This window comes from Rhea pennata, chromosome 1 (assembly GCF_028389875.1).
Source record: "Rhea pennata isolate bPtePen1 chromosome 1, bPtePen1.pri, whole genome shotgun sequence".
Classification (NCBI taxonomy): Eukaryota; Metazoa; Chordata; class Aves; order Rheiformes; family Rheidae; genus Rhea; species Rhea pennata.
Window position 1 is genome coordinate 146,605,906 of NC_084663.1, and position 10,484 is coordinate 146,616,389.

At 39.3% G+C, this 10,484-nt stretch overlaps 1 protein-coding gene across 2 annotated transcripts in view; it reads left to right on the forward strand.

Moving 5' to 3' along the window:
- The window catches only part of TMEM131 (transmembrane protein 131), a 100,509-nt gene extending 93,102 nt beyond the window's left edge, over nucleotides 1-7,407 (forward strand). The window contains exons 38-42 of one of the 2 annotated variants that reach the window (XM_062601576.1): nucleotides 71-167; nucleotides 1,326-1,423; nucleotides 2,783-2,946; nucleotides 5,357-5,386; nucleotides 6,382-7,407. In XM_062601576.1, the coding sequence (XP_062457560.1) occupies nucleotides 71-167; nucleotides 1,326-1,423; nucleotides 2,783-2,946; nucleotides 5,357-5,386; nucleotides 6,382-6,690 (698 nt within the window). In that variant the 3' untranslated portion in view covers nucleotides 6,691-7,407. The remainder of the gene's footprint in view (nucleotides 1-70; nucleotides 168-1,325; nucleotides 1,424-2,782; nucleotides 2,947-5,356; nucleotides 5,387-6,381) is intronic. The other variant, XM_062601577.1, reaches the window with a different exon arrangement.
- Nucleotides 7,408-10,484: the final 3,077 nt, after the last annotated feature.

The window sequence follows — 10,484 nt, forward strand, 5'->3', positions numbered from 1 at the left end:
TAAATACTGCTATATATTCCCTGAATGTTTTGCTTTTATACTTTTATTCATTTTATGTATGTTGTTGCAGGTGGCAGTGGCTTAGCAAAGGTTTCACCAACTAAGACAGATGTTTCCAGCAATATCAGCATTTCCCACACAGTTGTTGACAGCGATGGCTCTGACAGGTAATTTTTGTACCTTTTGCAAATACCTATGCTCCTAGAAGAGAGACTGTAAGCCATTAATGGCATTTGTGAAGCACTAAAAGAGTTCAGTGGGGTTCCTAAAAACGTCTAGATTTTAAAGTCCTAGCCACAGCATCACTCACCTCACAAAAACATTTCAGAACATTGAAAGTAAAGGGAAGGGTACTGGAATGTGATGAGGTTTATTTCCCCCCCTCATGCCCTGTAACTCGGCAATCTCTTGTTCCCGTGCGTCCAAACAACAAGCAATTAGCTTGCCTCTTCCAGTGTTTTGAGGAGTGCATACCAAGGTCACTTGAAGTAGCTTGTAGGCAGAATTTCTGGCTCTACAGCAGTGTCTCTCATGCACAGAGTTAACACTGAGATTGGAATGATAGCTGCACTTTCTCTATCTGATGAGTAGAAGCAGAATATAACCACACTGTCACATTCCCCAATGCACGCTTTGTTTTCTGACATATTTTTGGAGCGTGTGTCTGCGTCAGTTCAGTTGTAAAACTCAGTGGGCATCTGGTAACTGTTCTGAAATAGAAACTAGACTTGTGTGTTTGAATATGTAAAGGAATTACTTTTCTGAGCAAGCTTTGTGGGTGGATTTTTGGTTTGTTTTTGTAAATGTTTATCACTGATTCCAGTTAACTCATCTGTATTTTCAAGAAACTTGCCCACAAACTACAGTGTAAGGAGTCGTATGGCCTCTTAGCAGTTTTGATGCTAAATTTTTTCTGCTAGTCAAAAACACTGCGCTACATCTTGGGCTCTAAGTTTTCTGGAAAAAATGAGCAAAAGAGCTACTCTGAGGTGTGTGAAGCTCATCCTACAGGTTAAGGAACTTTAGAGTGATTTTTTGCTTCAAAGTAGATAAATTCACAGGAAAGGAAAATATATGTGTGTATATATATATGTATGTATGTATTATAAAAATGGAGAGAGACAACTATTTTGATCAAACGAGAATAACTTAACGCCCCAATGCTCAAGTGTAGTTACATATTTTAAATGTTTCATTTTTCTGCCTATTACTCTTTCAACTATGAGGTATCTGTCTGATATATATACACACACACACACACACACATAGAACTACAGTGTTAATGAGTTGTTTATTGCTCTTTCCCACTGTTCCATAATATTTAGCTCGGGTTTGTGGAGTCCTATCAGCAATCCTAGTAGTCCTGATTTCACACCTCTCAATTCATTCTCTGCATTTGGACATTCTTTTAACCTAACTGGAGGTGAGTTCTCGTTTCCAAATATTTTCAGTATTCAAATACAGGAAAAGGAATACTGTGTTTTCATTCCATGTTTAAACACAGGCACTGTCCCCATCTTTGTTCCCCAAAAAGTATGACCATGTATGTATGACCACATGTTAAAAATTTGCTGGTGTAGTCTGTGCTTTAGCCCAGTGAGAATTAATGGAAACTTAAATTGCTTGTTGTGCTGGAAATATGTGTTTTGAAGTTTCTTAATTTCAAAACACTTTCTCAGGAAGCTTTACAGTAGCTCTCAAAAGTGTGCCACTAAGGCTGTGGTTTCCTGAACACTTCACACTCGCCTAAAGCCACCACTCTGAAAGAAGCAATGGCCCATCCCTCATGCCACTTTCCTCTTGCATGAAGCTGCAGTGTTTTTGATGGCTGCATGATGAACTGATCCACATTAAAACTAGCCATTAGTTCTTGTATTTAAATACTTTAATTAAACTTCAGTAACTGGAGATTAAGACCTTGCTGCAGACAGGCTATAGATGCCCTACATACTTACTACAGGTCTATGTATGCTTGGGATTGCACAGTATGTTTTTAAGGTGCCTGCAAAAGATTAGTAAGCAAAACTATCGTCTGTGGCCTTTCTAAAAAAGGACTGCACGTCTGCTGAGAAATGCTGGGGGTCCGCAAACAGTAGCATGAAGACATGCTGGAGGTCTGCAGACTGTGAACCCCCACTGTTGTGGGGTGGCTTCACCTTTGTCTGAAGCACTTGGCGCCAGCAACTCTCAGGGACTGGGTCCTCGGATGCCTGGGATCAGTTCTGTGCGCGGAGCCCAGGCGAGCTGCGAGCACCTGAGCTGCTCGTCCTTCTCTGTAGCAGATGTGGGGGTCTGGCTGGGTGAGGGCGCAGCTGGGGCCATGAACCTTACTGGGAGGCACCTGGGAAGAGGGTGCTGCCAGGAAAACGAGCAAGTTTTGCTTATGGGAGTCTGCTTCAGCACAGCCACTTGTTCCAGTTGCAGTTAATGTGTTACAAGGAACAGGCAGGGTGTTCAGTATTGCTGTGCTTGTGCCAGGGCCCCTGACTACTTGCCTGTTGTAAAGTACTAGGAATAGAACAAATTCCAGAGGTTGATGCTGAATGATGCACAATATATATAATATTTTTCCCTCGCTATAATTGATTCTAACTTTGTAGTCCCTGTCTGATATAGGGCACATAAGATCTGTATTACTGTATGTCCTTTTCTAATGTAAGTTCTTTTAGAAAAAAAATACTCAAAATACACTGAAAAATACTAGATTGATGCTGTTCTTAAAAAAAAAAAAAAAAAAAAAAGGAAGTGTAAAATACTCAGACTTATTTTATTTTATTTTTAGAGGTTTTTAGTAAACTTGGTTTAGCTCGATCTGCTTATGGGCAGGATGTTCAGAGAAACTGGAGTGAATTTAATAATGTTCCATCATCCATCTGGGACCCTTCAGCTACAGATTCTGTACCCTCGTGGCCAACCAGTTCAAGTTCCCCAACTCATACAACTGCAGTAAGTATTCAGCCCAAATACATTGTTGTATTACTGTTATTAACCTGTTTCATATCTGCCACATAGCTTCATTTAGAGGGCTTTTAAAATTGAGTGATAAAGTCAACAGAATAAGGGAAGAGGAGATTATTATACATATTCACCATTCTGTGTAGTTAATTTGAAATGGCTCTTGGACAAAGAGTGATTAGTCCAGTAAGTCCACTCACTTGCAGATGATGGATCCATATAGATTGTGTCACATAAAATATTTGTCATGAGAGCATCTTACAGCATTTACTAAGCGTGTGGAAATGGAACACATGCTTAGGATTGTGAAAAAAGCCCTTTAGCTCCTGTGCTGTGGCTGAACACTACCTCCGTCACTTCCAGCTTCATGGATGTTGCAAAATAGCCAATATGATTATTTGCAGATTTTGATTCTGCTTGTTAAGTCCAGTGTTGCAACCCCTGTAATTAAGATGAGGTCCATAAACCTTGTCTTAAACTGAAATGTGACATGTATTCTTTTCAACTTAAAAAAAACACTAAAGGACTTAGCGTAATGTAAAGCCTTTAAACTGACTACTAATTTGATTGAGATCTTGAGTATAGCCAAAGAGAAGAAGAAGAAACAACTTTTATGCCGATTGTAGCATTACTTGCTCATCCTTGTGCTTCCCTGTCAGAATAAAACTTATACCCCATCAGCTGTCTTTATGCCAGCTGAAATCATTCTTCATCTTGTCTTCTGAAAATATTTTTGTAGTGAGTAAGCAGCAGAGTTTACCTCATCTGGTGACTATTCAGATGGGGGAAGGGGAAGCCTAAGTAGGCCACAGCCTCTTACAGACACACTTGCTGATCCTTTGTCATATGATAACAACTATAGCTGTAACATCACTGAAATTATGTAAAGAGAGGTATTTACATGGAAGACAGCTTTCTCATCATGTGATAGGAGTAGGGATTGAGGACAACCAGAACAATCTTTCTAGCTTTAATCTATTTTCTGGTCACTTCTGAAGAATACCCAGAAGTGTCCTTCAGGGAATGCTGAGCACAAGGCAGAGAGGCAGTACAGAAGAATTGTCGGTCTATCTCTTCAAATACCTACATTTTGAAAAACAGCATTTTAGGAGCTTATTCTAAGAGAAGATTGCTTAATAAACAAGAAGCGGCAAAGAAAGACTAAAATATTCGAAGTTTTTTTTTTAAGATTGTGATTTTTCAAGTGCTTATGGTGATCAAGATCAGGAAAACTTGGCTTTCTGCTATTGAACCTCTTTACTAGATAAAGATACTAGGTAAGAGAGCAGGTACCAGACTGGGCCCTGTACTTTCCCTCACTTGTTGGCACAAGAGCCAAAGCTGTTCTTGCAAACAGCAGTTATGTAGTGGCACCTGTATTACACTCTCTTACAGGAAGGTTTCTGGAGAGTTGATTTCAATCATCATCCTTACTCCTTCTGCTTTCTCATTTTTTGTGTAAATCTCTGTACTTTTGCACTAAATATCATTTAACTACTGGGTTCTGTCTCTCCTTAAGCCCTTTCTGCATTGGTACTACTACTTCCAAGTTTCTTTCTAACTGTAGGTCTTACTCCTCTTTCCTCCCTATCCCTGCACATAGCGCTGCCTGCAGGCCTATTTGAACCTCCCTCCACTAGCCTTGAAAGGGAGGAGCTGTCTAATCTAAGGTCCTTTTCTCTGCATCTCCTCTCCTGGCTGCTGCTTTCACTGTCTTTGGCAATTGTCTTTCCACCAGACCCTCCCAAATGGTTTTGGGGCATGCAGCAATAGTTCCTGGCTCCTTTGCCAATAGCAGGGAATAAAGTGGATTTAGTGTTCTAGGGTTGGTATATGAATAGCAGAATGAGTGTTTCCTGCTGTAGTCTCAGTAGTCTAATGCTTGCAAAGCTTAAATGTAACCATTTAGTTAACTAGGGTTACCATTTATAATTGGGTTATTTTAATTCACCATCCTAGAGACTTTGGCAAGACCTAATGATGTAGTCTTTGTAACCCTTTAGTATGATCAAAATTTCTGTCAATCCTCTCTATCAAATCCTTTAAGGACCTTTTGTTAGTGTCCAGCCAATTTCAGATATGATTAGGTTGAATGTATCTTCATCCCAAGGTGTTTGTAGGGGGGGGATATTAACCTGAAATGAAGACATTTTCAGAATTCACCCTGTTTACTTTTCGAAAGAGATTTTTACTTACTTTTAATTTTCCAATGTAGAGTACACTGATACAGGTTAACCTTTAATGTGTATTATCTGAGGGCTGAGATCTTGGGAAGGGATCCTCTATCTCCACCCAGTAAATCCAAACATAAGGATGCGCATACCTTGCAGCACATGCTTAGCGAGTCTCTTGCCTTTTGGATGTATCAAGTTTACTGTGTATTTACAAATTGAATTTACAGCATATGTGCACTGAATCTATTGGCCCTGAGGTACGTAGTGTGTTAAGCCTACATGTACCAAGTTCTCTGTTAATGTTAGCATGAAAGTTATGCTAACCTTTCTTATCCTGATCTTTGGCTGCTTCAGAGTATCACTTCCTACAGCACGGTTTATTAGATTCTCCTGATCACTCACTGCTTGCCACTATTTGGGCTTTAATAAAACAGTTTATGGAAACTGGGCCCTGTCCAATTCTGCATGCATTCCCTAGGTTTGCTGTAACTGTCCTGTGCTTCCCAAATGCATTTGTGGTGTGTTGCAGTACACTTGCATCTGCACCGTGGCCATTTGCCAGAGACTTCTGGATGTCCTGAGAGTCAAAGCAGACTTGCTGGAAATCCATGACAAATGGCTAGTTCTCCTATCCCCTACCCCTGCATCTGGAGAACTTCTGGGTAGGAAAAAAATGTTGGGAATATGTGGAGATACAGTGGGGACGAACACAGGTAGGTTCATCCAAAATGCAGTTTTGTAACATATATGTCTGAATATAAGGAGGTAATTGCAAACTGCCAAAAAGGGGATGAAGGGGACTTCACTGCCACCTTCCATTACAATTTGAGTTTTGTTGTCTTTATCCAGATATGATCCATATTTATCTCCTCATTCTAACTAGCTTAATTAAGCTTGAGCTTGTTGGCCCAAATGTGTTAAAGCTTGACTAACAGTAGTGCCTAAATTAGTAATAGTATGGAAATGTATAAGCTCAAATGAAAACAGCTTAAAAGTCTGTAATGTACACTCTCTGCAGCTGATTCAGTTACTGCACACATTTGGTTTTCAATAATAGTGTGGTTCCTCTGGGCAATCTCTAAAGGAAGCTCAAAAACGTATGCTGCAATGAAGATGGAAGGGGTTCCACAGCAGGCTTGCTTTTCTTTAGATACCAAATGTTTAGTACTTTTTACAGACTGCTGGAGGCTGTAAACAACATGGTGAAAATATAAGTTACTTCAACTGCTACTTACGCAGCTCTCTCTTGCAGTCGATCCTTGGCAACCCAAGTGGCCTGTGGTCCACCACTCCATTCAGCAGTTCCATTTGGTCAAGTAATCTCAACAGTGCCCTCCCCTTCGCCACTCCAGCAAATGCATTGTCAGGGATTGATCTCATGGGTAGTGAAAACTCACCACCACCACCGCCTCCCCCACCTCCTCCATCAACTGCTGCCACTGTTGCCAATCCTGCTGAAGACATGGGACAGACCTACAACCCTTGGAGAATCTGGAGCCCTACAATTGGAAGAAGAAGCTCAGATCCTTGGTCTAATTCACACTATCCTCACGAAAACTGAAATTAAGCAAAAGGAAAGAACTTTTATCCAGGTCATGATACAATTCTGAATGCTAATTTTTGAAACATCATTTTCAGGCTGTTGCTGGTCATTGCTTTTTTTTCTTCCCCCCACTCTGCCGGTCATGCTTTCATCACTTGCTCCTTTTAAAGTCTATCTTGCAATATGGTAGTGTGAGATTGCAGATAAGCTTGAAAAAGTCTGGATCTGGTCACAAATCAAACTACAGCTGAAGCCTGTAAATCTGAACACCGGTTTCATATTTTACCATCTGCCACTTCTTATTTAGGAAACAATTTGAACTATAAAATGGTCCTGGCATGCAATACTTTTATCAAAGTACCGGGTTTGGTTTTTAAATTTTTTCCAGTATTATGCTCCAAGATCTAATTTTAAAACAAATAAAGCACTTTGTGCTAAAATGCAGAGTATTTTTTTAAAATAAGGCTGTCTTTGTTAACACAGGTTATAAGAATGTAAAAAAAAACCAACAAACAACAACACACAACCTTAAGAGCAAAATGGCTGAATGTAAGAGCATTCTGTTAAGACTGTAATACACTTTCTGTGCTGTTTGTACATTTGTAAACCTGAATGCATTTTTAAGTTCAACTGAAATGCACACAGCCAAGACTTGTGGAAGAAACAAGATACCTTGTGCATTTCTTATGGATACAACTTTGTGTTGTACTTTAAAATAAATACTGCTTTTTTCAAGATCTGTCAACTGTAATTCTTTTTGTCTCCACGCATTTTCTGAACTTGTGCATGCATGAATCCACTTGGCAGTGGCAGCCTTCAGGCCAAAAATCTACTGTGCATACAGCCTGTATTAATGGAAACTTCACTGCAAATGGAACACGGGTCCTCAACAGTGTGTGGTGTCATAGCATTTAAGACCTAGAGATTGTGTTCAGAGTTGCACAAGGTACTGAGATGTCACCACCTGAAGTTCTGCTAGATAGCAAAATACTGAAAAAGTGACTATGCCATTTCAGTTTGGAAATAATCAGACATAGTAGCAGCTGCTGCTGCACCCATACCTTTGTAATTCTGTTCTATATAGGCCCAAGCAAGAACTTCACCATTTTTATATGCAGATGTGACTTACCTTTCCTTAAAGTGCATTTCTCTCTATTAACAGTAGGGCAAGCTTGAGGGACTAAATATATTCATACAAGCTAAAACTAGGTAAAAATGAACCCTTCAGTTGCAAGAAAGCATTAATAGACACTACCAAACAAAGCAAATCCACTTGTGTGTCTCAGTAGCACTGCTCCCAATTTACAGCAGCAGATTTTTATCAGAGTCCATCATTTAAAAGAGCTATATATTGTAATTAATTTATGCTACAAGGAATATTGTATGCAACAAAAGATAAGGATTATATAAGCAATTTAGACTAAGCGACCACTTTTCCAGCTAGCATTCTGTAAACAATGTCTCTGCTGCTCTCAGATTGCTGTTTTCTTGCTGCCACCAGCAGAAGTTAAAGATACAGGTCTCTGAGAAAGGAGCTTTCTCGAATTCTTTTGTTCTTAAAATTCAGGTACTTTTAGAGCCATGCAAGACAATGAAATGTTCAGCTTGTCCTTATATGCAATTTCCTTCTGAGTAACTGGGCAAACAAGTCTCTTTGCATGCCAAATAGAGTTAGTACTTAAGCTACTGACCTGCCAGGGCCTGTCTCTCCACAAGATAAAAATTTAGAACGAAAACTAGCAGTAACCATTATGTTTTCCTATAACTTTTTTTTTCCACCAGTAGGTCTTTAGATTTCTGCTTATATTAAAATTAATTCCTTGGAGGATATAATCTGAGATACTAATAATCATCAGTAGTTTAAGTGTCTGTGAGGGCAGAAAAGATTTCTGCTTTGAAAACATTCCCCTTTGAACAACACAAGACAACACCTACGTAGCTTAGACTTTTGCTTCCAAGATGTGAGCCACTCCTTTGCATTATTTTGGATAACCTCTGCTGCCTTCAGAATATTCTCAATTTTGGCTTATGAAGAGTTTGCTCTCAAACACCAATTAAATATTGTAATTTAAGCTCCAGGGGCAAAACAATACAAGCTATTGTGATCTTTATTATAGCCAACTCTCAATTTCCTAAGAGTGGAAGACAAAAGCCGTTCTCAGCAAGGAAAAAGGGAAAGAAATCCTAGGCCAAATGACTTCCTATTTCTGAGGGTCTCTTACTTCCCATCACTTTACTCAGACTTTATTTTCACTGTTTTGTAAAAGGGCTTCTTTAAAAAAAACAGTTCTAACTGTAATTTATGGAATTTAATTTAAACAAAATATGTAAGTATATGTAGAGCACAGGTTTTGCTGCTTTCTCCTGGAGATGTCTGCTTGCCAAATGTTTAACAGGAAGTGAAAACACTGGCTGAGGACTCTGACATGGCTACCTTTAAGTCTTAAGATAAAATAAAATTTAAAAAAAATTGTAAGTATAATCACTCCAGAGTAAGCAATGTCCCAAGCCTGTACAACTGTTGAAGGGAGGGGGGGGGGCACAAGGGGATGTGATGAGTCAGAAGGATATTCTCTGCAGACATAGCAGAACAATAGAGATGACAGACCTCTCATTATAAGGTTAAAGTAAAAAAGAAAATGGAGTTTTGGTGAAATGTATGTGAAATCTTACATTAAAGTTCTAGAGCGGGTTGAAAATATTGCAGCCTGTTGGAGGGACAGCTTCATAGGATAAATGAAGACCACGAGGTGTAGTAAGGTCACAAGCTCTAAAGCTTTTCAAAAGCAGCATGAAAAGAAGCCTGATGTCTAGAGCATGAGAGAAGGACCATCTTGAATAAAAAAGCCCAGAGAAAATAAAAGACAACTCTGTATCACCTCAACTCTTCCAGACCTGGAAGGTACTGGGCATACAAAGTAAAAGCAAGGACAAGAAGTAATTACCATTAATTTTGCTAATTATGTTGATGCTCTGAATGGGCATTTTCATTCTGCCAACACTACTAAATAGATTTTTAAAAGCTTGAAAAGTTTCTGGCTTGTTTTAAAACCTGAATACCTAAAGTGGAGAAATATATCCTGCAAAATTAGTTCATTTAGCACTAGCTCTACTTCAATAAAACTTACAGATTTTGGTTAAACTAAGCATGAGACCATATCAGAACAGGATATAATGTTCCACCCAAAGCACCGCTGGTGTTATTCCATGATTATGGAAACCTGGAATAAGCCAGTGTAACAAGAGGTCTGGACAGAGCCTTCACTGTGCACATTAGCAGAGCTACATACCAGGGCTTGGCCACTGCCCAACAAAGTAGTAACAAACTGGGGAAAACTTTTAAGGTGACATATGATGCAGCATTCGATTGAATGACAGATTTTTCAAGACTGGAATGTCATACTAAGAGCAAACTGAAATTTTCTACTGGCATCTGGTTGACCATGAACATGCTCTCTAACCCAATGAAAGTTAAAAATTAGAGTATACAGAAGCTTTTACCATAATGGTGCAAGAAGCTACTTTTCACTGAATCTAAGTCACGTGGACAGATGTTTTACACTAATGATAGCTTTGACTTCACTTTGACTGTTTTATCAACCTTTAATTACGAGCAACAGGTTTTTTTTTGTTGCTGTTTTGTTTGTTAGGGGTTTTTTTTCGGGGGAGGGGGGCAAGTTTCAGTGTTTTGACCTCATGGCCCAGTGATGACACTATTACGAGTCATGGTTGGAACAGAAAGATAAGACCCAAGTCCAGAAATAACCCAGCATCCACTGTGAATTGCTGCTGCAACTGGAAGCAGGTTCAGT